A 27,892-nucleotide genomic window follows, 5' to 3' on the forward strand; every position below is an offset into this window, starting at 1 on the left:
TTTATGTCATGGCATCGCTTGCCCCGTATATTGATGTCCTGATGTTTAGCAGGTACAATGTTTAGGGATCAGGGATCATATGGATTTCATGGATATCCATCCTAATCTGAACCACGTTGGTGTAACCTGCCAGCCCACCCACATTGTCAACCCTAGATGCTAAAACTGTTACATGAAAAAAAAATAAGAAAAATGTATACAGTAAGAGACATCCATGGCTATTGGTCGTTTAAAAAATAAAACCCATTCAGAACTGTAGTATTATTCCAATAAGGTTTCATGCATGTTCTTTTTCCTCCTCTAAATGGAGGTGAGAGTGCAGGTTATCAACAACAGAGCATCTCAAGAAGCTTGAATCAATGCCTCGATTCTTTTCTTTCACACGACCTTTAACCCCTGCATTGTAGCTGATACCTATTCATTAAACAGTAACACCCACAATAACATGAGCACTTTCTTACTGCTTGAGAAAATAAAGGAGAAACTGTATCGCGATCAAGCAAAGTGTCTGTCCTTTCTATGTGTTCAGATTGTCAGACTGACAACACCTAACAGAGTTTGGATGTGATACATCAGCAGTTAAAGTGCGGACTCCGAGCCCTTCACCGGCATTAGAGGTGTGTCCATATGGCAGCATGTCAGAGCAGTCATAAAAGCAATCACAGCGTGCAGTGCAACAAAATGGAACATCTGGGCGCCCGAAGCCAGGCGTGCATGCAAATCTTGAAAGTGCACATGCAGCCACTTAATTGGATGTGGGTGCTTATGTGTGCGCACATGCACACATGCACACATATATAGGGTCATACAGATAAATACACGGTCCTTTATAAACTCTCCCTCCAGGACATGTTACCTAGAGTTTGATTGACTACAACACCATAACAACCCTCATATCTCACCCACCTCTCAATAAAATCTGTCAGTGCTGACAGCGATCAGTCATATACGGGGACGAGTGTGTAATGAAATTGTGTGTGTGACACTAAAGCCTCTCCCCTTCTTATAGCATGATGATGGTGAGACATGGTGTGTGAGGAGAAAGGATGGACACAGTGGTGTGTGGGTGGCATTCAGCTGATCACCAGTAGCACTATGCGCATGCTGATATTTGTTGCTGTGCCAACAGGGACTTAATCAAGTGCCATTGCAGCGAGTGGAAGTATATTTATGTGTATGAAACTATTTGTGTCTGTGTGAGAAAGTGAAGTGATATAACAACTTGTTCAGTTGTAATGAATAAATCTCACAAGTCTTTTCCATTGTGAGGGTGTTTATTTTGCTTTTTTGCTTTCTTGCTGAGAGTTAGACGAGGAAATCGATACCACTCTCATGGTCTATGAATTGAATATGAAGCCGAAGCTAGCAACTGGTTATCTTAGCTTAGCATTCGCAAGACCTGAAATGGAAAGAAATAGCTAGCCTGGCTCTGTCTAAAGGGTATGAGCACCAAATCTGACTAATAAACATATTATATCTCATTTGATTCATCCTTACGGAAACATTTGAGCTTAGAACCAGTCTTTATGCTAAGCCAAGCTAACAGTCTGCAGGCAGTAGTTAATATTTGCTGGACATATATGAGAATGGTACTGATTTTCTCATCTAGCTAGAAAATGGAACAGCAATTATCCCAAAATGTAAAAGTATTCCTCTGAGCTAGATAGATGGGAGATGGATATGCTGCCTACTTTTCTAACTTCTGGTAAATATTAATTTACATTTATACATTCAAAGCTCATTCGCACCTTGAATAAAACCCCAGGCATTTGTAGTTGTCATGTCACAGTATCTCTATATGCTCAGGTGCAGGTGGGCATGCACTGGCTTTGAAGTGCTTATCTCTTACTACTGTGTCATTGATGACTGGCTTCCGCTACCATCAATAAGTGAGACTGCAGTCGCAGTAGATGAAATCAGAGTAAACATGACTGTAAAAGTACAGAAGTGCTGAGCTTTTAGACCGGGATCATTATGATAGAGGAATTGACAGATACTCAAACGTTCTGACCTGCTCTGCTCCACTGTGAGTCCAGGTAGGAACTGCTTCAGTAAGCCTTTTTTTTTTTTTAGAGCCATCCCTGCTATAGGAATTTTTTTTTTAACACTTGCAGAATTTTCCAAACAGGTCATTTTCATGATGACACAACAGTTTAGAAAGCTTGTAAAATGTGGGACTATTACAGTGACCTTTGATAGTTGCTGTGTTTCTGTGAATTCGCTCTCAGTGGATATTCAGAACATTGCATTGCATGTTTGAATCCAAGTGCTTTCGCTCTGAAGCTTCTTTCAGGGGCACTTGCCTTTTCTTCTATAAACCTGCCAGTACCATTATTACCCCTCAAAAGGAATAAAATGAAAATAATAAGTGTGGTTAAATTACTGAAATACTTATGTACTAATGCTTTGTGTGAATTTCTACTGCAAGCCTCATTTCAGTTCACTGTTCACACTTTTCAGCTGTTTCATTGTTCCCAAAAACCGGCTGGCTAAAATGAAGTCCAACACTGCGGTCACCCTCCATTACCTTCTGGTCTGCTCTGCTGGGAGTTGTTTGGAAAAGTAAAACCTGAGGTTGCAAGTGTAAATGCAGTCTTCAGTGTGCAGATGGAAATGTAATTTCTATTAGTATGTGACTACAGTACCAACCTTCCCTCGCCCACCATCCCTCCCTCTCCCTGCCTCTGTTGATTGCATTTACTTATTTGGATGTAATGGCCATGGCTTGAAAATATGCTATGCTGCAAGGGGAAGCACTCACCACTGGATATTTGCCATCATTACGTTTAAGCACACTGGGTGATTACTTACCTGGCAATTTCATGCAATTTCATACTTAATGTGACATTTTGGGAGAATTGACAACAATCTTTGATGTACACAAAGTGAATTCTCTTAATCTCTAAATAAAATCAGATTGCTAAGCCAGATTTGGCAGATTGCAGTCTCATCAAGTAGTCTCTCCAAGAATAATATGCTGACTGGCGGAAATATTTTCTGCTTGTTATGGTCTTAATGCACAATCAGAATTGGTTGGCTAAATTTAGCAGGCTTAAGTGTTTTGGAAATAGACTGCGTAGGGGGAGTCAGGGAGGGCAAGAGCAAGACAGAGAGCGAGACAATGCCACATGGTTTAGTCCCCGAACAATGAGTACGGTATATTACTTTTATTATGAGCTTATGATTTTGTAGAGAGGAAATTAATCCAACTGAATCCAATTCAAGCTGATCAAACCTACTTTTACTGTTTATGGAGCAATGATTATGTAAAAATACTGTATGTAAAAGAGGAAATTAATCCAGCTCAGTTTGATTAAATTTGAACACTGGAATGAATTAACAAGAGGGTCAAATACAGCCTCATGTGTCCCCATACAGTTACTGGCTGAGGAGACACCAGCCCTGCACAGATTATCCTCTGGGCTCAGCTGAGAGAGAGACTCAGTGAGACCAAACACAGGTAGCCCAACACACTGAATATTTCCATTGTGATTCAGCCAATTTAACACCCAGTGCATCCCAACAGACAGGGGTCAAAGTGAAGAAGACAGCAGATCGAAGCTTGTGGGTTTGCGCATGTCAGGCTCTAGCAGCTTCAGTTCATCTTTCCCCATGACATGCTCACTTGGTCCGGTCAGTATTTGTGTGCACAGAGGGGCCAGTGTTGGGCCGTGAAGAGAAGCTACATCTCCTTGGTGACAATAGAAAGCAGCAGCTTGCTGACATGTGAAAAGAAAGTGAGCTGGTTGACCTGCCAGGCTGAAAGCTATGGACAAGTTAGCCTCATTTTGATGTAGTGTTATATAAAGCACTTGATCCGGTTGGATGTTTAAAGGAGTATTAGAGGAGTGCTGTTGCATTGCGAGATTGGAAGACTTTAAAAAAGAATGGTAAAAATTGATGCAGTTGACGCCAAGATATCTTGACTTTTAAGCCTGACTATAGATGAAGCTCCAAAATCATTGAATCATACAGTTCCCATAATGCACCTTCCTTGCCCGATCAATGTGTCTATCTTTCGAACCTCAAATCGCAACTAACCGTCCTAACCATCACTGGATTTTTTCTTAAGGCATGACTAAGCTCCCTTCACAACCAAACACATTATACAACTGTTTTCACAGGCTGAGTAATACTCCTCGCGACTAGTGAACTGACTTTGAAGTATTTCCTTTTAAATGTTACGGCTGATTGTACATTTTGGTAGCATGCGTGCTAAAGTACCTATTGGCTATTAATGCAGTCTTTCAAGTCATGACATCAGATTTTTACAGCCATTCTCCAAAGACAGTGTCTAATTAAATTATCTCATTCTTTATAATATAAAAATATCAGTCTCAACATTTTTTGGGCGACATTTGCTGTTTTCTCAAGTGCTCAGTGCTGAAAATCACTTTTAGATTACTCCTCAAATGAAATGTGTCATTTCGTAAATGCCCCACTTGTGGGCCAGTAAACTGCACTTCACGCTGCCAGCTTTGTTTCTAGGAACACATATTAGAAATAGATGTGAAATCCATGTGTTGAAGGGATTATTTTCTCAAAGGGAGCATGAATGTTAGAAATGTATCCAGCACAGCTGACAGTTGTGTTTGTTACCAGAACTGAAGGTTTTATAGCTCGCTGAGCCTCTGGTCTAATGACCAGTTCCCTTCAGGGCTGTTGTTGTGCTACACAGCTGCACTGGTGGTGTAATATTCTTAATGCAGCTCTAAATCCTATTACAGCTCTTTTCAAAAATTTGTCAATCACTTTGGTGATGGAAAAGTGTAAGAAACTGTGGAGCTCAGAGGCTAAACTCTATCTGAATTTCTTTCTCTCTGTTTCTTAATCTCTCTCTGCCTGTCAGTCTCTCCATCTCTCCCCACAACCACATATTTACTTCCCTTTGTTTATTTTTTTTCCTCTGCTCACTGATTCAGAGTTTATTTAAAGGCGTATACTGCACACAATTTCACCTTGAAATCACATTATTGCTAATCTTAGACCATAAACCTAACACCATCACTGTTACTATGCTAACATGGAAGGCAATTTGTTCAGCATTCCTCACTTAAATCCGCTCATGTTTGCATTGGCTACTAGCTAAAGTGTGTTTGGCTGCAGTTTATCACCCCACTGGGTCAAATTGCAGCCTGTTGTTGGCTTAGAAATGTCTGTGAGCCATTGATTCCCCCCTGGGCCCGATGCAACAGAGGCAGAGCGGCAGTGAAAATTGAAACAGGAGTCTGCTACCCCTCATAATTCCATGACAGTGAAATGAAACACTATCTCAAGTAAGCAATCAGACTCTCAAATTACCTTTCTTGGTGGGGGTATTGTTTGCAGATCAGCAGAACTGTCTTCGCTCTGTCCCTTCATGTCACTGTATCTCTCTCTCTCTCTGTCTCTCAGACACTCTGTGTGCAGTAATGAGTGGCAGAGTGGAGATGTTGTGTTGATTTATTGCATGGTTGCCCAAATGGAACCTGGATGGAATGTGTCTGTCATTGGGGCGTCACTTAGAAAGAAACACCTGCGATGCCGAGGGACAACTAACTGTTTCATCAGGAATGGGTTCCCGCTTTAGCCGTCAGTGCATCTCACACACATGCACAATGGCACACGTACGCACAAACACACACACACACACACACACACACACACACACATACACATACACACACACACACACACACACACACACAGAGTTGAAAGTACAAGCAGAACCAAACAAATACACTTTGTATTGACAAAGCTCCACAGTCATTCACACAGATTTATATTTAGAAGTGGCTGTACAGGCGGTATACCAGTATACATGGATATGCACATGCAGCATATATATATATATGTATGTCAAAACTATATGGGATTTATTCAAGTACAGTACTTAACTACAATTTCGAGGAAGTTACTTAACTTTACTATTTGCATTTTCTGTTGTGCTACAATTTAGAGGGAAATATTGTAGTTATTATTCTTCACCTGCTACAGTTTTAACAGTGTTGGGCAGTACAAGCTGAAATTCAGTGATTATATTACAGTTACTAATCCCAGTGATGCTCTATTATTTTGACATTTGGAGGTTGGCTGCTGTGTGTAGAGTTGGAGGGTGTGAAATGGTCTGAGGGTGGGACTTCTGGAGAGCTGTGTAGTCACCAAGGCTAAACCAGCTGTCAGTAAATCCCTCCAGTAGGGCTGCCTGCTGGTTAAACCCAAGCGGCAACCTCCGCAGCTGAACAAGCCAACACAGAAGTGCTAAAAAAAACTTCAGTACTCCGACTGGCCACTTCAGGCTGGCACCAAAAGTGAGTCAGTCCCCAAAGAAGTGTTTAAATTACCAACCTTACAGCAGAAATAAACATACCACCACAACAGTTTTGGTCTGTATAGGTCATTTCCCCCTTAATGACAACTTTACAAGGGGTGAATACTATTTAAATTTTTTATTAAGGCTTAAAGTTCTGCATAATTGAGGGAATGCAACTTTGAGTGACAGGTGGGTGAGCGTATGCTTGCCAAAACCGTTCTCATTTTTGTTTAGCCGGGAGTCAGGCAATGCCAAGATGGCAACGGTGGAGCTACACCCATTTTTATATACAGTCTATGGGTAAACCACAAAGTCTCATTTTCTATTTCTACAGGTGATAAATACAAAAGGTGTAATGTGTGTGTTTGGAGGATCGGGAGCTGACAGCTGAATAAAAAAAAGCAAAGTAACGAGTAATGTAATACATTACTTTTGCTGCAGAGTAATAAGTAATTGATTACAGTACCAGTTTTTAGTTAGAGCAAAAGATTTTACATTCAAAACATATGATTGTCCTAAAAACAGATTGGCACTGTTAAAGCAGTAAAAAAATAATACAGCAAACCCACCTACCCCAGACACAACTACACCACTGCAGACACACAGTTGATGCACATACAGTATACACACAGGATTGGGAACATTGTTCACAAGGTGCCGGAGTATAGCGTTATTTTGAGTGTCAGCTTTGTGCCGTTGTCATTCTTTCCCAAGGGCATTCTGGGAGAAAGGAAGGAAGGAGGAGAGAAGGAGGAGAGCAGTTAACAGCTTGATCAATGGAAGAGATGGAAGAACACACACACTCACACACACATGCACACACACAGATGTGGGTGCACACCGACACAAAGCCATAAACCGATTTCTCAAATCCATCACCGCAAATAAAGGTGCAAAACGAAGTGAAACTCCATCCCAGGCACCAAATTTCCTGCCGTCTTCTCAAAGCCAAAGTCTTAATGGACGCTTTCATTCAAATGTCGCATATACGCTGCGAGTGTATAAATACCCGCAGTAAGAACCGGAGCTCCTGTGTTAGCTATATAGGAGCGTAACATCGGGGGATTTGAGGACAGAGAGGTGGATGAATGGACAAATAAGCAGATTAATGAACAAATAAGAGGTTTTCTCTTTCAACGCCAATATGCTCAATGAGCTGGAGACGAGAGTGACATTTAGTCATTGAAATCAAAACTAATTAAGCAAGTAAATTAACAAAACAGACCATTAAAGACATCCAACCCCATCAGCGTATTTTCATAATACAATCTATTGTGTACTGATTACAGTGGTTTAGTGCAGTCATTGTGAACAAGGGTAGTTGCACCCCAGGGGGTGTAGAGAAGCTCAACTGTTTGATAGAAAATATATCCATATACTGAGTCAGCTGTAACCCCGGAGCGTGAGCATTGAAGCTAGTTAGCTAATGAACAGAGAAGCTGAATCAGTTAGCTAAACAATAATGAATAAACAGTTCAATAAACAGATCAAAGAAAGAATTATGTCCAGATTAAATAGTATGGATGTAAATATGACATATACCTGACTTAAACACTGACATTTCAATCGTAAATATTCACTATTATATAATAAATTGTTACATAATATCTAAATAAACGCATTTAGAACGCAAGGGGTGGTGTTGATGAAGAGGTACTGTAGTTCTGCTGACTAGGCCGCGGGGATACATCAGACAAAAGCAGTTGGGAACAGCTGGTGTAGAGGTTAGGAATGAACCCTGAGAGTCGAGCGTTTGCTCTGCTGAGTCGTCCTTGAGTAAGACACTGTATCCCTATCTGCTTCGAGAGCTTTTCTATAGCTGCCTCCCTCATGGAGATCAATAATGTATCATATGAATCATTAGATCACACTCAAGGGCAGAGATCACACAGTTCTTGTAATGTATATGCATCTGAAACGCTGGGACGGTCCGTCCTCCAAGCGCCCACAGACCTGACAGACGATCTCTCTCTCCTTTTTGTTATTTATTAATTTTTTTTTTTTTTATGATATTTTTGGATGCTGAGCACCTCCACTGGAACGTATTGGGGTTAAGTGCTTTGCTCAAGGGCACTTGAAACGTTGGTGGTTGAGATAAAGGTGGGGATTACTCTGAAGTCTTTTTTTTCCACAGAGGATTTCCCAGTCGTGAGCTCACCTCACTGCATCACTGACAGTACTTTGAATTCAGTGTGTTTAGTTTTGGTGGCTTCCGCGATAAATAGAGGTCAAGGGCATGCTGTCTGTATGAATATAAAGCAGACAGAGTTAAGCTTCCCTGGATAAATAAAAGACAAAAAAAAAAAAAAATCATGTCACTTTTTGCACCATAAGCACAAGGCGCACTTCCTTTTATTCTCTCTCTTCTCCTCTGCCGACTACAGTTCAGTACAGTTCTTAGCAGGCTCGTTGGTGTGTAGTTGGTGTTGTTCGTGGCGTGGCATTGGGGTACACATCGCTGCTAATCGCTGTTCAGGGCACAGACCCAGCTCACTGGCCATGACACCCAGGGTGTGGTGAATCCTATCAGTCCTCGGCAGATCCTGTGGCCTCCTCCTTTCGCAGCCACCGTTCTGTATAGTTGGGGTTGTCATCCGCGGGGTCAACAAAGCACCGTTGAGTGGGTATGGTTAATCTTTACGGCGCCGTTTGATCAAAAAGGGTTTTCACAATGGCCTTTTGTTTGCTCAGGCAGTGTTTTTTGAATAGTCCACTATGTAATGTGTATGTTTGTTTTGGGGCTTTGAGAGCTGCTTGATTGAAAACTGCGGATACGCACTCGATACAGGAAGCTGTGAAAGCATGACAGAGACAATCACCTCTGCCAAAATTGTTCTTCTGCTGTGATTGAAAGGTCTGGAAGTAATCTAAGTAAACTGAGGGAAATCTTTCCTTTTCCTTCTCTATCTCTCCTTCTACCTCTTTCTCTGTCTGTCTCTCCAACTCCGTCCACAGCTGTGCCTAGTGTGATTAATGGCAGCCATTCATTAGCTTGATCAACCACTTTAGCAGAGATTATTAATCAGATGCTTATTTAAATGTCACCGCTGAGCAGCTGAGAGGAAATGAGGCCACTGGGATATTGAGTTTGTTGCGTGTGGGCTGCTCATGTGCATGTCGTGTGCGGGCAACTCTGCATGTTTGTGTCCTTTGGATCCGGGAATATTGCCACACACTGATAAGCATGAGCCTCATTCATATGCTGGTTTGCATACGTCGGGCTCAGCAGCTAATACTGAAGGGATGTGTAGCAATGGAGCCTAATGTTCAATTCCAAATGAGATGAGTGTCTCATTAATAAAACATAGTGTTGTGCCTGTATTATGAAGGGCAATACAATACTTAAGGGATTGAATAGTTATTAGAAATTTACATCTCCTGACAGTTATGCAGTGCTCTGTTTTATTTTGTGTTGTGAGTGTGTGCGTATTCTTTCTCAACAAAGGACATTTCCCGCGACACAGCTAAACAGGGCTAATCACCTACTCATCATTTATTTCAGTTTTTTTTTTTTTACTTGAACAATTTTTTAATGGGTATTTTTGCGTCTGCCAGCCCAGCTGAATTACCACTGCTGCACTGCTACTATTATAGACATGTTTTTGAAGCAATGTGACGACCAAATTTGAGCTGGCATTTGCAAGCTTCTTGTGTTTGTTTCTGGGGGCAGTGGCACATAATTTCTCTAAATTCTGTTCTGTCACTGTGAGTCTCCCTGTTTAGTTGTTTTGTTTTTTTATGCCAGCAATCCTTCCATATTCAGGTGCACACCCACTGTACACTGGTGTGAGCGTAATGGTTTTGTCAGGATTATGCTCCGGAGGATGATGACAGCGTTTCGCTCTTCAAGTAGCTCAGTGTGTGAAGAACGCTACAGGGCAACTTAAAGTCTGTGTTCCGAGCTTTAAAGTGAGCATTTTCTATGTAGCGCAGGGTAAATACAGTAAGCCTCAGAAGATTACACTGTTAGTAGAGCTTTATGAAGAGAGAGGAGGGTGTGGCCATATGTGGATGTGCTCTGAATTAAGCTTATATTAAGCGTTTATACAGTGCAGTGGAGAAGGCAGGCACCATGGAGGAGGTGCATTATGAATACAATGGAAACACAGGACACACACATTTCCACATCAGCACACGCAGTACAGTACAGTGGTGAAATTTCAAACTGTGCTCGCTGCGGTGTGTAAGGTACTTACACATACAGGGATGCTTTTGAAGTGTGATGTTCACCCTGTAATCAAATATCACATAGCGTGACTGAACTGAGGCATCCAGATTAATAACAGGGTTAAATCACCCGCTGTGGAAAGAGTACACATTCTTGATATAGTTCATCAATCATTTTATCAATCCAGGTAATTGATTGAATCGATTAATCAAGGAGGACAGAGAAGGAGAGGAGGTGATTGATGGCGGAAGGGATGGAACCAACCTGATTGAAATTCAGGAGACCGAGTCTTAAAAGGTCAAGGGTCGCACGGGGGGCATTTATAGGCATAGCAGCCTCTCAGTAGGACCTTTGTGGCCATGTTAAGAATAGCCTTTATCAAAAGGTGCACGTGTGTGTTTTTGTGCGTGAGTGTGTGTGTGTATGTGTGCACCTGCATACGTACATGCGTCTATTCCTGTGAGGTTGCTTGGCCTTGTGATCGTGGCGGGTTAAGTGATGCCAAAGCCCAATAATAAATCTCTAGCGCAACCAGCACAGATGACCTGAAGGTCACTGTTTCATTAAGTGTCTTCCACTTTGATTTTCTCATCCCTCATGCTTGTCTGCTTTCTTGCCTGCCTACCTGCCTGCTACACACACACACACACACACACACACACACACACACACACACACACACACACACACACACACACACACACACACCTAAACATCCAGTGGAAGGCAACATGGATAAACGTGGATAAAGAGGATGGAGGCCTTTGTATATGGTACAAATACATGTGCTCGAAGGTATAGTTTGACATTTTGCGAGGAACTTTCTCATTGAAAGCTAAGTGAGAAGGTCAATGCCACTTTCACATGTATATGTTCAATATGAAGCTGGAGCCACAAGACAGGCACGTTAGCTTAGCATAAAGACTGGAAACAGGGGGGAACAGCTAGCCTGGCGGTCCATCCATCAGCACCTTTAACACTCATAAAATAATAGAAAGTTGTAGTTTAAGGGGGTTAAGTGCTAAACTAGATTAAACAAATAAGATGTAATATTTAAATGAGTGAGGTTTAGGTGCTAGTTGGATAAATTTTTATGCTAACTTTTTTAATGCTAAGCCAAGCTAACCGTCTCCTAGCTCTAGCTTCATATTGACGGATATGAGAGAGGTATTGATCATTTTGTCAAACTGTGAATAAGCGTATATTTCCCAAAATGACTGCTGCTTGAAAATATTTACAGCTGAACTGATGAGTTGATCAATCGATTAGTCAATCAACAGAAAACAAATATTTTCATAATCCACTGTTTTCTTGTTTGTGTCTTAATTTGATTTAATAGTAAATTAATATTCACCATTGGTTGGACAGAACAAGCAACCTGATTGTGTAACTGTGAGTTTTAGGAGATGATGATTTGTATTTTTCACAATGTTCTTACATTTTCAGACCAAAAAAATCAGTTGATTAATAGAAAAATAATCAGCAGAGAAAGTAATTGTTATTTGCAGCCCTACAATGGTAATGACAGTAGTGACTTATGTGTTTTTTTGCTCATATATACATATGTCACTTGTCCATATAAATATACAAATGAGTCAGTTTTATGAAATCAAAACTGTCTGTAGATTTGTCTGAATAGAGAAAGAGCCTGGACAACTTTGATTCATTTATAAAGGAGGAATTACAAAGTGAAAGAAAGCTTGTTTGAACTGTACCAGCAAAGCATTACTTTCCTCAAAAAGTTGTTCACTACCACTTAGCTGTCCAAGGCCAAAGGAGCCACTTGTGTTTTCAAATTGCATGGTCTTCCCCATTCAGCTTTTTAGACATCGAATCATTTGAAGCTTTAGTTGAAAGCAACAATTAATCGGGAGGGAAATAGTGAAAGCCTGAGCAGAAGCTCTTGAGTAGACCCTAAGCACCTCTCCCAACTGCTTTTGTGTTCACATGAATGTTTTACTTTGTCCTAGTTGGTGTTGAAAGCACCAAGGGGAGAGGGTTTTCTGTAGCCTTGCTAGATTTGTCACAGGTATTCAACTTTCTCTTCTTCTTTCAACGTAAGGGGCGGTTCATCTTTTCTGAATCCCCACTAGAACACAGCTGAAATCGGGCCAAGAATCGCTCTCCTTTGATTATAGGTTTTATCCAGCGAATGTCATCATCAAACACACTGACTGCTCATCCTCCCTCACCCACTGTTTCATTAACTTTTTTTTTTTTTTTCTCATCTAGTGTTCTATCACCAGGCATGCAGCGTTGCCAGGTATATGGGTCTTGCTCCTCATGTCTACCGTGCACACAGTGACTCATGTCTAGACAGAAAAATTAGGGCATATATACAGACAAAAAAAAAAAAAACGGTGACATTTAGGTGAGGTGTTCACGCTGTGCAATCAGAGTTCATTTTCCACACTGAGCTCAGTCAGTGGTAGCCATGCCTCGATTTGGCAAGGAACAATCAGATTTAATGTGAAGCCTTTTTTGTGTCTCCTATTTCTACAGGGTCTGTCCTCAAATGAATGCAGCCCCGATCTCTCAGCTAAAGGCTTTGAAAGCACAACTGCTCTGTCACCGTTGGTCAGAATATAATGGAATCAGCAGGAACGTATTTAATGCTGTGGAATTTTTTTAAATCTTAGCATGTGGATTGGTAGCTCACGAAACTGAGATGTTGCACTAAGCAAGAAGAGGTAACACTACTCAGCCAGGCCGGGCTTGTTGATGTAATTTATTGCAACATTATACAGAAAAACTCTTAAGAACCTTTTTCTGCTTCAAGCTGACTTTTAAAACTTCACCAGACACTTCCCTTATCTCATTCACTTGACAAAATGTATGGCCTTAGCTTGGCTTTGTTCAAGTTCTCAGTGTGTAAAAGTTTGGTTAAGGATTAGAATCATAGTCCCCAGCGGTCTGTTAAATTTTTCTGAAACCTTTCTTAAGGACATTTTATATGTTTTTGCTCTTTCATTTATCTCTGTTAAGCTGCAAAATAGAACAAAGATAAGACTTAAACTTTCTGGGTGAGCTCTGACTCATTTTTAGTGCAGCATTATCCTAGTTGTATTCTTATTGTGACTTACAGTGTCATCAGTAGCGTATGTCTTTAAAGACCCCTTCCACTTAAAATCAAGTTTTTAACCTCGTTAATATGTCCATATGGTGTTTTTCATGTAATACAAGACATATCATGAGTAAACTATTCCCTCCTTGGAACTGCAGTGAACTAATCATTAAAATGGATTCAGAAAGCCAGAAAATAGTGTCAACTTGTGGGGACGGGGGGCGAAACCTTTTCAGTACAGAGAGCAAGAGTTTGCATTAGCACAACCACTAACACTGTGTCAGTCAGTCCACTGCCAGTTACAAGCTAACAAACAACATAAACAAATAAAAGATGCTAACTGCGCTAACCATTTTGATGTGTCTGCTAGTGGCTGACACAACCAACTCCTCATCTGAGTCTGGGTCGGACTGAAGCTCAAACATGTGCATGGCTGAGTCTCTCTGATGTTTCCTCTAACAATAACCATCTTGATACGAACTGCTCTTTCACCAGTCACCTGAACTTTGTCAGTACAGAGAGCGAGAGTTTGCATGAGCACAGCCACCAACACTGTCAGCCGCTGCTAGTTACAAGCTAACAAACGGCATAAAACTAACTACATTTACCGTTGTGATACATCTACTAGTCCCAGATTCTGCTTCACAACTCTGACTGAAGCTCAAACATGTGGCTGACTCTCTCCCATGTTTCCTCCGCTAACCATCTTGATACACCCTGCTCTTTCACCTGTCAACCTAGCGCAAGCAGTGGTGGTGGACGGGGCCACCAGGCCTGATCTAGATTTCTCAATGAAGAAGTAAGCGTAGATGTGCTTACAGCCCCAGCTTTCAATTTGTTTCACTTTATATGTGGGAAAACCATGTTAAACAAAATATTAATCATAGCAGAGTGTTTTCACATAACATGTCTGGAGAGGAACTTTAACATGACAGGCCCGTTATTCCTCAAGAAAACAACAGCGGTCATCTTGTTTGTGAGGATTTGATCCACACCAATAATTTTTTTACCGCTGCTTTGTTCTCAAAATGTATCTTTAATCTTCAAAGGGTGCAACAATCATGCATCACTATGCAGGTTCAAACGAAGATTCTCACTCCCAGGAGCTTCATGGCCTTTGAGCACAATCTTCTACCTTGTGGGCATGACAGACGATATGTGTGACAGCAAAAAAGCCAACAGCTTTCATTTAGGTTACTCCCAAAGAAGAGACAGTAGTAAAGCATTTAAGGATTCCAAAAGGATCCCAGTTTTTTGTAGTTTGAGTTCCTCAGTATATTGTTACACCTGGTGGTTTTCGCCTCTGTGAAGATCCTGATTTTGTAATCATGTATTAAAAATGAATGCCCCCTCCTCTGCTCTCTCCTCAGATCCGGACTTTGCAGATTTGGGAGTACCCCCACCTCTGCCCTGTAGGTATACTCCTTCTCTCTCTCTTTCTGCCTCTGTTTCTTCCTTTCTGTCTATCTGTCACTCTTGTTTTTACATTCACTCTTTATCTCACTAAAGCCTACACTGTGTTTCCTCCAGTTATATATATATATATTTGTGCTGTCTAATGTTTTCTTGTGTCATATTTGTGAGTCAATGTGTGTTTGCTCGAGCTGCACATGTATATACGCTTGTATGTGTGTGTGTTTATGCATCTGTGTGTGTTTCAGCCTGTCAGTATGATATGGTTGGTCCAGAAGGTATCGTTGAGTCTCATCAGATCACCAGGGACGGGAAGGCTGACGCCACCGAGGCCGTCGACTGTAAATGGTACATCCGCGCTCCGCCGCGCTCCAAGGTTAGTGACATAAGCTACGCTCGCATCCAACTGTGAATTAGATTTAAAGTCAAATTTTGAAATGTCACATGAAGTCAAATGGAAATGAAATTGTGTTCCCATCAGCTGGGTTGATGACAGCAGAGCGAAGTTACATCAGAAAAGAAATCAACAAGAAAAACCAGATGCTGCAACACTGTTGTTCATTTGACAAATTTTCAGCTTCAGCTTCTATTGAGATATCGACTACTTTTTCTTATTAATTTGCTGTTTCCATTCAACATCCATCCACACATGCAGCAAGATCGGGCGTTGCATCAGGAAGCTTTGATATTGCATGTGGATTTGTCTGCAGCTGTCAGCAGTATCCCAATGTGAGTGTTCGTGACTGCGGGGGGACTTGTTCCCCTGCTAGGGTCAGACAGATAGGCAGAAGGGTTTACTTGGGGTCAGGCCCATTTTTTTAATCAGCAAGCTGTTGCCAAGAGGAACAGAGGGATGGAAGGAGAAAGAGGGAGAGATAGAGGGAAAGGAGGGGAGTGGGGATAGACCGGACAGACAGAGAGAGAGAGAGAGAGAGAGAGAGAGAGAGGGAGGGAGCGTTAGCGCTGATGAAATAGTGTTGCCATGCAGTCTGACCCTAAGGCCTGCAACAGCCTTTATTTGTTTTCTCTGCCAGTGTTCTCAACAGTGCCCTGCATGCATATACAAATACAGACATGCATACACACACACACACACACACACACACACACACACACACACACACACCTTTGCTACTTCTAATACAACCTAGACATGCTTCCTTATCTAGCAGAGGTACCCGTGCTGCATTAATGCCACAGGATTAAAAGTTTCCCGAGGGTAGAGCAGCAGTGCAGGAAAAGGCCACATTTTATAAATGCTATAACTTCTCATAGAAGTCTATATGGCTTGATCTTATACGCACATACCCAGTCCAGTCCATGACTGCAGTAAATCCACTGCTAAAATAGTGTTGGCCCTCTTCTGGGTACATTTAATTTAACAAAATAAGATGGTATGGTTACATTTATGATACTATAATTGTAAGTAGTGAGGTAAAATAGACCTTTTATTCAGATATATTTAGCATATGTGGGTGAATGTATTTAAAATTTAGATTTGAAAAGCCACTTCGAACCTTAATACTGCCATAAGTTAGAAAGAAAATCGAAGTCAATACATAAGAAACACTTTACAAACATTTTACTCTCAGGAGTGAGACAAGGCAGCTGCAATGTCAGCTTAACCGTGTCACTATTTGTTTCACTAATTTAGCGCCTGTTAATGCTACAAGATGTTATATCTTCCTATTTGTGGCCAACAGAGAGATCTTTTTAAAGTCATACAGTTCACATTAGGGAAGCTTTTAAGCTGTGTTCCAGCTCTCATGAAAACTTTCATTTGGTTCGTAGTACTTTTTCATGCAGGTTTTTCATACCGCGCTGCAGGCTCTGCAGGCTCTTGTACTGTAATAACACACACGCACGGACTGGTTTACGATATGACTGGCTGGTAATATTGCTATGACTCTAATTCACGGCGACAGCAGTTTCTTTTATCTGGCATATATTCTTTTGGCTGCATATTTACAGCTAATGCCCTTGTTTCCTTTCGGGAATGTCCTACAGATTCAGCTACTTTAAGCCCCCAACGTCACCTACCTTAGAGTCATTCTCTTTATCGTTAGAACTCATGTGCAGCTACACAATGAGTTTAACATTGAAACAGCTATTAGGGAGAACCTGGCCCTGGTTAAATGCTATGGTTGATTTAAAAAAAAAAAAAAAAAAAAAAAAGCAGCATTGATTTCTCAGTCTCTGTAAGTGGAGTGCGTAAGTCAGCCAGTACATCACAGCAACAGCACCAAAGAGGCCCATAAGTCAGTTTTGTGTGCGTCACATGCATGCATCCCCGTGCGTGAAGCTAAGGCTGGGTATATGGATGAAAGAGCGACAGAGTGAGTGAGGCTGGCAGCATGATGTATTTTACCTGGTCTGAATCAGTGTCATATTTCGCCCTGCAGGAGTGTCTCACAAGGCGAGTCATGAGCCAAAGGCTGACAGTCATTGGCACTGATGGACAAGGCAGCAAATAAAATTTTTAGCACAAATCTATCACACAGTCCTGAAGCACTAACCCCCCCACACACACACACACACACACACACACACACACACACACACACACACACACCACCACCATTGCTCTCATTCAGATATATAAAACTTACAGTATCTCCCCTTATCTCCTTTGGTCTCTCACTTCATCTCTCTAACTAAATAATACACGTTCATGCTCACGTTCCTGCAGTGAAGGATATGCAGAAACATGTGTGTCTGCATGCGTGAGGTTGCGCTGCATGCAGGGCAGTTCTTTCATTTCCCTATGCTGATACAGTACTGCACTGTACCCAGTGCGCCAGAAACAGCAGAGAGATAATGACTTCCTATACCGGAGGCTCTAATTAGACTGCACCGGAGTGCTCCAGAGAGAAAATAGGAGAGGGCCGACAAAGGACGAGGAAAAATGGGAAAGATATACTTAATAATGCATTTTATCGAAGATCTAAATGTATAGAGATGGAGTTAGGGGCGAGATGGCAGATGGCTGAGGGAGGGATGGCGTGAGAGTTGAGGAGAAAGGGGAGACTGAGTAAAAGATATACCTGCGAGTAAGCAATAATGACCAGGTATTGTTGCCAGAAGTGACAGCACCGCATTTTTATGTCATATTGGGATCTCTTTGCACCACCATGTGTCATTTTAATTACAGCTTTTCTTATAAATATATTTCTTAGAAACTTCCTTGAAAAGCCAAATTGATTTGATTTTACTAGGAAACCCTGAGCAGCACAGGATCACCTTTTTTAAATACATGTGTGAAATAAAAACTAGTGAGTAAATTAGTAAAGATAAAGACTAAATTGATGTCGCAGCATGTCTTCCTCTTGGTATTTCTGTTTAGACAGCTGTCCAAAGTCAGCTGACAGTTGTTAGTTGTGGAGGAATATTTTCATTTTGACTCATAACAGTTATCCACAGGCATCATTTGTAGCCTGTCTGGATTTTTTTTTTTCCACAACACCTGCCTGCACCATCTGACACCCTCTGTTTCTTTTCATGAAGATAATGGCCAAAATATGGACATTCATTCTGACTGTAATGAACAGCACAAACACCGTTACAGGCACCTTTTAAAAAAAAAAAAAAATAGTGAGAACATATTCTTCCCCAGTCAGTGATGGATTCTGCGCCATTATTGGGCGCTGTAGAATCAATGAAGAGGCAGCCTATTTCCCTGCTGCAGCCAATCTCTCGCCTTACAAATTGGTGATTGTATCTATCTGATCCATTGCCGTCATTTAGCTTCGTGATGCCATCTGCACTCAGATTTTTCTTCATCATTGGTCAGATAGAAGACTTCGGAAACAGAAGCTGCAGAAAAACAACCTCAAAAGCTTTTATTTGTGTATTTGTTGGTCTCTCTCTCACATACAGTGATGAAGCCTTCACATCGGACATTGCTTTAGTGAATGCAAAAAGTTGAGCGTGAAAAATTGCAGTTATTAATAAGGTTGTCATCTTGCATATGGCAGCATGGTGTACAGGCTTTTTTTTTTTTCTTTTATCACTGTGTTAACCCACTCTGCCAAAGTAGCAATAATTGAAAACACTTTTGTTACTTGGTTTAGCCTGCAACTATTAGCACTTAAAATCACAGCCATGCCCCGAAGCCACATTTCCGTCTGTCCTTCAGTAGTGTTTCAGGTTTTTACAGTTCACATTGGCAGCGGGACAAAAATTAGTTGGACTTTTAGATACGATAGTACATCTGTGGTGTCTTCTATGTACAAAACCCAATAAATAGATTCAGTGAGCTGTGCTGGATTGGTTTGTTTTGCATTAGTACACCAAAAATGATCTTTCTGTCCTATTGCTCCTATTACATCGCAATTCTACTTAAAACATCCAGAAACTAGGATGACTAGGAAACTGTCCTCATGGGAGGACAAAACCCATGAGCTGTAGCTGTAGCATGAGGTATACTGCAACACCTCCAGGCATGAGCGCGAGAGTCCTAATTATTCGCATCTGCTTTGAAAACAATTATTACCTATTACCTTTCTTGTGAAACTGCATCAGCAGTCAGCAAAAACTGCAACTCATCTCTGATGTTAATGCAGCTCTTATAAGTTGTGAAAAGTTGACTAAGCTATGTTCAGTCAGACAGAGCCTGTATGCCCTGAAAACATGCACTTTGTGATGCATGGAGTGCAGCTCTGAAATTTAGCACAGCATAATAAGACATCCACTCTAGTGGCTCTGTAAGGTTTCATATAGGCACAGCAGTGCAGTTAAATGCTAGTGTCAGCATACGGACATGCTCACAACGACAGTGCTATGTTGATGATGAGCAGCTATAATGCTTACCATGTTTATCACCTTTGTCCTTAGTTTAGCATATAAGCATGCTAACACCTACTCAATTGACTGTATTGTCATTAGTTTTTTAGTATTCGGCAATAAGTATTAGAGAAATTAAAATGTTGACCTGATGCCACTGGATGTGTCAAGAGTTCCTTAAAGTGTCAACTGTCTCAGAACCATGAATGTATGCAATGTTGTGCCAATCCATACAGTAGAGATATTTCACAGGAGAAGTGAAAATCTTTAAGCTGCTGAGGATTCATACTCAGGGGACCATGAATGTCTGTACATAATTCTCTTAAATGATGGTAAATCCATTGCTTTAATCAGCCATTATCAACAAATGGTATATTTAAAAAAAAAAAATGAATGTACACTTTATCAACAATGTGTTGTATCTGTATTTAGTCTCCCTTGATTGAGTGAACTTTTATTGGACAGATAGATTTAATGCATCCTTTGTGTTGTGGATAGAAAACTTAAGTGTCTAATTTAGCTACTACGGGTTAACAATGCAATGACTGGACCAAGTGTGCTAATTAAACAGCTGATTGGTACTTTTTCCAATTATTTTGCCTCTTGAACTATAAAACAAATGGAGACAAATTTGTCCGAGAGTACCTAACCATAACCTTAACCTTGACTATAACCTTAACAATTGCACATTAAATCCGACTACATTGGCAACGTGCCTCATGGAATAGAGCCATTTTCAAATATCATCCACCCAGAACAACTTTGTTCTCAGTGAAAGTGATTTTCTGAAAGTTTGCCCTCAATCCTAAATTTTTCATATATCTTAAAAACTGATCTTTAGCAGCGTTTATTTTTTTATTTTTTTTATGCTTCTGCTCTGGCAACATCTGTGACTTGATGTATTATCTTTGGCCATAACTTTACTGTGATATCAAAATGTTCTGCAAATACATTTTTCTGGTCATTATTCAAAACCATAGCGCAAGAGGATTGTGACTGTATTTCACATTTGGTAAGATACTGAATTGGTGGCACTAATCATGGGTGCCCACTTTGACAGTGCGGTGATTGTATAGCTCTTCTATGCTGCCAGATTGAAGATGTGTGTGAAGCATTCATGTTTTAGAATTTGAAGCGTCTTTGCAGCAACATCCATATTTGAAACACTGTCTACTGTCATGGCTGCAACCTTTTGTTCTATTAGTAACATCTTTATCGGCTAAGCTTAATATATTTTATTAAATTTATTTCTTCATTGATTGGTTGGCAGAGGCATACAACCATGGGGCTGTAATTCTAGTTTTAATTTTACTAGCTAAAGTGTCGAGTGACATTCCTCTTACTGATCTCACTGTCCTTCTGGAAGTTTCTCCCATCTCCTCACAGGATCCCTGCAGCTCAACCAGAGTGGCCATCAGGTTCTTGGTCACCTCCTGCCCTGATTACTGAGTTTGGCCGGGCAGCCAGCTCTAGTAATAGTCCTGGTTGTTCCAAACTTCTTCCATTTAAGAATTATGGAGGCTGTCTGCTCTTGGGTACCTTCAGTACAGCAGATATACGCCTCAACACAATCCTGTCTCTGAGCTCTGCGGGCAGTTCCTTCCAACTCACGGCTTGATTTTTGCTCTGATCTGCATTGTCAGCTGTGAGGTGTTATATAGACAGGTGTGTCCCATTCCAAATCATGTCCAATCAGCTGAATTGACCACAAATGAAAGCCAAATGAAAATGAGAAAGTCTAGTCTACGGATGATTTTCACTTTGCGTCACCAGCTGTGCCTGCCCTTACTGCTGTGTCACTGAACACGGCCCCTGTTGCCTACAACCTTGACAACACGTAACTTTTTATTTTCACCAAAACTTGAGGTTTTAAGGCCCGTGGTTTTAACAGTTCTATTGTAAGCTGTTGAACTGAGCTGAAACCCAATAGGCCAACTTAAATTTGAAAGTGTAATCCTCTCTGTTGCTGTTGTTTGCTTTCATTGCCGGCGCGCAATGAAGGATAGGTTATTCCACAAAGGATCCACCCGTCGGATCCGTCGTTGGCCTCATGTCTTGGCCGCATTTTGAGGGAGCCTTTGAAATGGGACAGCCCAGTTGCGCTGCTGCTGTGTTGCAGGCGGTCTTCAAATGCAGGGTGCAGCCCCTGAATTGGGACACAGCTAATGTGATATTTCAGTTTTCCCTTTATAATAAATCAGCAAAAATGTCTAAAATTCTGTTTTTACTTTGTTATCATGGAGTATTGAGTGTAGATCGTTGAGCATAAGGCTTCAACAAAACAACATGATAAAATTTACGTTTGAAATTGTATAAGCAGTATAAATGGTATGAACATGTCCCAGTGCAAGTGAAACGCAAACCTTCAGGTATTAAGTCATTGATATTAATACAAGTCCTTACATTCTTTGGGACAAATTACGTTTTGAAAAGGCACATACTCCCCATGTCCAGTATACAGTATACATACATATGTCCATCTTTGCATCATGAAGCCAGCAGGTGATATTGAGCAGTATTTCATTCCACTGTCACAGCATGAGAAAATAGATGCCCTGTTTCTTGTTACAAAGCCAATTTAGCCAAGAAAGTGGCGGAATATGACACATTTTTATTAGATAGAAGATTATTGACACCAGTATGAGACCTCAGGGGAATTGGGAGCTTGTTTCCGCCCTTTGATCCATTTCACTTGTCATGTTGTTGAAGCCGAGTTGACATTGCATGGTCCATTATCCCGCTCCATCTGCGGCTTTCGTCTTTGGGCATTTAAAGCATCACATTTCCCTGTCACAGTTCGGGAGTGGTCCACTCATTAACCGTAATGATGCCGAGTGCTGTGCGCGGCCGACCAGAACCAGAGCTGTGATTGGGTGATATCAGCCTGATGAATGAGTGACAGACAATGATGCAGAGGCAATCGGAAGAGTCAAGGTGGATAGCAAGGTGGATATTTCACTCAACAAGGGATTGTCAGGATAATAAAATAGTCCATATACTGTAGAAATCTGTCATAGTTTGAAAGTCTTTGTTATATGCTGTGGGCTATATGTTTGAATTTCACAGGAAATGTCTCTTAAGTGGATGACATTTTCTCTCTTCAACATAGCTTGTGGCAAAATGTCCGAGGTCTACTTAAAGTTTAACAAGGGTGTAGGTTTTTGTGTAACGCTTTATCTCAACAGATATGGATAATGAGTCTAAAGCTAATAGACTCTGTCTGTCTCTGAGTCCTCATTTGATATGCGTATGTAATGACTTTGTACAAGCTGCAGTCTGTCAGTCTTATTTCATTACAGGGCTGCTATATCAGGCACTGGTACAATGACTAAGATGCGCAGACCATAATAGGATGGAGCTGAAATCTTCTTCTCTCTCCTGTCTTTCCTCTGTTTTGTTCACTTCTCTCGACCGTCACGTCCAAATTTTGTGTTGTCCTATAATTTCCCTCACTTGATCTCTTCTTGTTTCTCTTCGTATTTCCCCTCCTCTCTGCCTTGGACAGATCTACCTGCGTTTTCTCGACTATGAGATGGCCAATTCCAATGAATGCAAGCGCAACTTTGTGGCAGTGTATGATGGTGGCAGGTATGACTTCGTGAAATGTTGAATCTCTCATTTTAATCATTTTTACAGAGGCTCAAAGCCGCCATAGTTAATTATTTGGGCTCTTTATCTCATAATCATGACTTAATCGTCTCGATATCTTGAGATAACAACTTACATTTTGTGCTTTTCTTGTGAACAAGATTTAAATATTTAATTATGTCAAGACAAGAAGCTAATGCTTCTGCTCCCCAAGCTTCTGACAAGATACAGCTTCTTTGCTTTAGTGTGTCCATGTTATCTTGGCTTCACATAAGATTTAGAGACTAGATCAGATTTTAATTTACAAGAATCCATTTCTGACACAAGTGTTAATACTATTTTATCTTTCTATTACAGACAAAATGCTCTGTGAGTTAAAGGAATAGTCTGATATTTTAGGAAATACACTTATTCACTTTGTCGCTGAGAGTTAGACAAGAAGATCAATACCACCCTAAAACCTGTACAGTAAATATTCAGCTACAGCAGGCAACCGGTTAGCTTAGCTTAGCACAAAGATGGGGGACAGAAACGGGGAGTTCTGTTGTCAGTGTGATGTTGCCAGACAACGAGCAAAGCCCTTAGGCAGTCGTCGCATCCATCCAAGAAACACAAACCGATCGTAACACCCCAGCTTGTCACTTTTACACTTTTTGCACTGATTAAACAAGCAAGATATAATGTGTTAAGTAGTGAACTTTAGGGGTGCTGTTAGGCGAATTATATTATCTTTTAACAAAGCAGACTGGCTGTTTTCCCCCTAATTCCAGTCTGTATGCAAAGATAAGCTAACCGGCTGCTACTGCTACAGCTGCTTATGGTGTCAATCTCTTCATCTGACACTCAGCTAGAAAGCAAATAAGCATATTCCCCCGAATATTAAAACTATTTCTTTAATGGAATTGCCAGAATACACTTTTATAGAAAAATGAACTTGAAAAGCATTAACTTTTAATCTCAAAAGACTCAAATATTAAAATCATGCTCATAGTAAACAATACTTGATAAGTTGAGATATATAGAGTATATAACTATAATGCACTTAAAAAAAAATATGATCTCCCTAATAATTGGGTATATTGGGTAGATAATGAGACTAAAACATTCTGAGCAACCATGGCTGCTTTGAATTTCTGTTCAAAAATGTGGATTATTGAGATGCACAGACACTGCCTGAGTGACTTGATAATAAACGATGCATTTGCTTTTCTCATCCCGACTCGTCTCAGTTCGGTGGAAGACCTGAAGAGCAAGTTCTGCTCCACGGTGGCCAACGACATCATGCTGGTTTCCACGCTGGGCGTCATCCGCATGTGGGCGGACGAGGCGAGCCGCAAAAGCCGCTTCCGCATCCTTTTCACAACCTACCAAGAACGTAAGACACTCGAAAACGCAAACACCTACACAGTTTATCAAAAAGATGTTTACTATAACATGATCCGTCTAATGAGGGAAATTGATATTTATTGCCACTGCTCCATGACAGCGACATTGACGCCAAAATAAAACAGGCTTAGTCAGTAGTGGTAGCCATTAAAGGGAGATGGAGCCACAGTGACCACATTTATGTAGAGTTATATCAGATGCTGTCCATTTGGTAAGGTGTTGTCACGGGTTTCCATTTAGTTTTATGACCATTTAAACTGCACCAAACCAAGGAACATGATTTTCAGCATAATGAATATTGCCTTAGGGTGATTGTAAATATGATATTATTGGTGGATTTGAGCTCAACTCTACAGAAATACTACAGGTGGGGGGGTACTGGTTAATTCCCTTATTGTAAAAAGGCAAAGAGATCAAGATGAAGAGAGATCGAGGGAGAGACAGAGCCTGAGACAAAGGAATATCGGGGTGAGCTACAGTATGTTTGCATCTGCCCGTTTTCTTTTGAGCCAAACACCTGGGAGAGATTAAAATTCACACACATACACATACACACACACACACGCACACACACACACACACACACACACAGCCTTCCTCTTTCTCATTCACCCGCTTCTCTGTGATGGAGCTTGTAGTTTGACAGGGGTTGCAGAGGGCATTCTTTGTACTAGTGAGGTGAATGAAGAGGGTCTGAGGCTTATGGGTATACAGTATGTCGATATCATTCAGGGCCTTTTAATGCCTCAAACACGCACCTTCACTACACTATTGAACGTTGCATTTTTGCAGCTTGAAGAAGAATCTCTCAAAGCAAATGGTGAAATAAAAATCGTAGCAATAACGGGCAGCTAAAAATTAAATTACAAGAATTGTGTTAAATCTATTCAATGAATTCCTATGAAAAATGTTTACTGTTCCACTGAAATTTCAAAGAGGCGCCTTGGTCTTTATTTTTATTATGACAAAAGGAAACTCTGAGCCAGATGCCTCCTTTCAGAATGCTCTATTAATGCCACACTGTGTCATATTGGGATTATGGTTACTGAGAAGCAGAAATAATGCATCTTGGATTAAGGCATGTACATAGAATGGTTATTTGAAAGTGAGCTGGATTCGTTTTTTCTTCATCCTGCATGGTTGATTGGTTTTATTGAATGTCACAAAGTAACCACCAAACCCTGAAGGACAATCAGTTGATGGTGATTATATAACTACAACATGTCTCCACTGGTTCTATGTGTATGTTGTAGCGATAAGATAAGATAGCTTAGGGACTAGCTTCTTCAGAATAGGTGACAGCAGCAACGGAGTTGTTTGTGTTGTGAAGTCAGTGTCCCTTTTGTAAGGCCTTTCCACCAAGCAGAGCCAGGATGTGCTGTTGCCGGGGCAACGCTTCTGTCTAAGTCACTCAGGCGAACCCCGGCCAAACCTCAGCCTTTAGAGCAACATCCACCACAGCTCAGCAGCACTGCACCAAACCTGTCAACAGTCAATGAACAGGTGTATCAGAGCTGTGGGAAGCAGACACAGCAGAGCAAGTAATTCAGACTAGTGCGCACTCTTAACTTGTTTTTACTGCAGATCAACTTTTTTTTCCCCAAGAATTATGAAAGTTATGAAATACATTGGTTCTTGTGAAGTGATGCAGCTTATTTATGGAGCGTCATTTGTTTAAAATAAAACAGGGTGAACCTGCAGTGTATATGTAGTAGGTGTAATTACATTTGCTACTTTTGAAAGCATTTCAAGTCAAAACTACATTAAATGACTCGTGTACAAGATGTTCATATTTTGTATTATGTGTAGGTATGATTTACGGATTTTTAGTTGTGTGCACTGCATGTTCATTTCCGTATTTGCACAAAACACTGACATATTTTGGTGGTTAATGTTAATTTTCTAATGTAAAATAAGCAAATGTTTATTACTGCCATAATCTTCAAATTTGAACAACATTACTCCTCCCTGAGGGACTGAAAGGTTAGTAAAGTATTGACAGTTGACTGACAATTATGTGAGGCTTTTAAAAGGGAAAAAAATCCCTAAAAAGCCCCTTTCTACCCTATGACTACCTATATCTGTTATGTAAAGTGTACCAATTTTTGGTATCTATTAACGAGAAGATTTAAAGTGACCCATTGCACTTAAGCCTGTTTATGAAATGTTCACATTCCATCAACAGGTCAATAATATTCTAGTGAGAATTAATTTAGCTTTCTATACCAATCTCAACACACATGAGGCAAGGGATTGTCAACAGACATTCACAACCACAAACATCAAGTGTGTTTGTATAGTGAGTGTCCCAGAACAATGTAAAGATGTGGTTCAAAGCTCTGTAAGGGGACCTTGAGTTAAGATTGTTTTGTCACACGTGTGGGTATGTGATGTAGACATGGCCATGACGACTATTTGTACTACAAAAAACTATAGGAAGTTATTGAATTCCAGCCCAACCAGGAGGAAGGAAGATATTGTATGAGGCCTACAAGTGAGTGTGTGTGTACTCTGTTACAGATGCACTAGCTTGGTCTGCAGCTTATGGGCTAGTGTTCCCTTGCCGCAGTAGATCCTAAGCCTTTATACATTTTTTCACAGCTGCTGGTTCCCAGTGGGACCAGCAGCTTTTAGAGAGCCATTCACAGCTGCTAACTCCCAGCGAGTTGCTCCAATGGGAGAGCAATGTACCCAAATGCTAACATCCACTTTTATTGTCCATGCTTTGTTCACACCTGCTGATACTAATTTTTGCTTTGTTTCCAGGCTCACACACACACAAACAAACACACACTGTCCTATGCAGAACTCCAGTGTAAGATTTCATATGCAAAGTATATGAAAATTAAACCTATCCTTACCCGAGAAGCAATTATGTCTTACGTGATGAATTAGCTTGTGTGACGTCTCAGCTGTCAGCATTGTTACGGCTCATCAACAGATACCTGTCTCCGGGGTTGCAGATGGAAATTGCTCTGGCTTCACTACACACATCACTTCTGGTCTCTTGTAAAGCTTCATTATTGTATGCATGAAAGCGTTTGAGGCCGACATAATATGCTGATGTCTGCTAACATATGGGTCTTTACTATGCCTTAGATCAGATTACATCATCTCTACTCCCTTGTTATCTTGGTTGCTTTGGGATTAAGAAAAATACTGTGCACTAGGTAAATGTAATCCACTTAATTTGCTGACA

The 27,892-nt window shown here is 40.8% G+C and overlaps 1 protein-coding gene across 3 annotated transcripts in view; it reads left to right on the forward strand.

Annotated features, from left to right (window-relative positions):
- Positions 1 to 27,892, forward strand: part of neto1l (neuropilin (NRP) and tolloid (TLL)-like 1, like) — a 69,432-nt gene that overhangs the window by 30,139 nt on the left and 11,401 nt on the right. For all 3 annotated transcript variants that reach the window (XM_023417027.2, XM_023417028.2, XM_023417029.2), the window contains exons 5-8: positions 14,895 to 14,936; positions 15,186 to 15,313; positions 23,225 to 23,307; positions 24,537 to 24,682. In XM_023417027.2, coding sequence (XP_023272795.1) covers positions 14,895 to 14,936; positions 15,186 to 15,313; positions 23,225 to 23,307; positions 24,537 to 24,682 — 399 coding nt within the window. The remainder of the gene's footprint in view (positions 1 to 14,894; positions 14,937 to 15,185; positions 15,314 to 23,224; positions 23,308 to 24,536; positions 24,683 to 27,892) is intronic.

This window comes from Seriola lalandi, unplaced genomic scaffold (assembly GCF_002814215.2).
Source record: "Seriola lalandi dorsalis isolate HSWRI2012SDOR001 ecotype SW California unplaced genomic scaffold, Sedor1 jcf7180002054570, whole genome shotgun sequence".
Classification (NCBI taxonomy): Eukaryota; Metazoa; Chordata; class Actinopteri; order Carangiformes; family Carangidae; genus Seriola; species Seriola lalandi.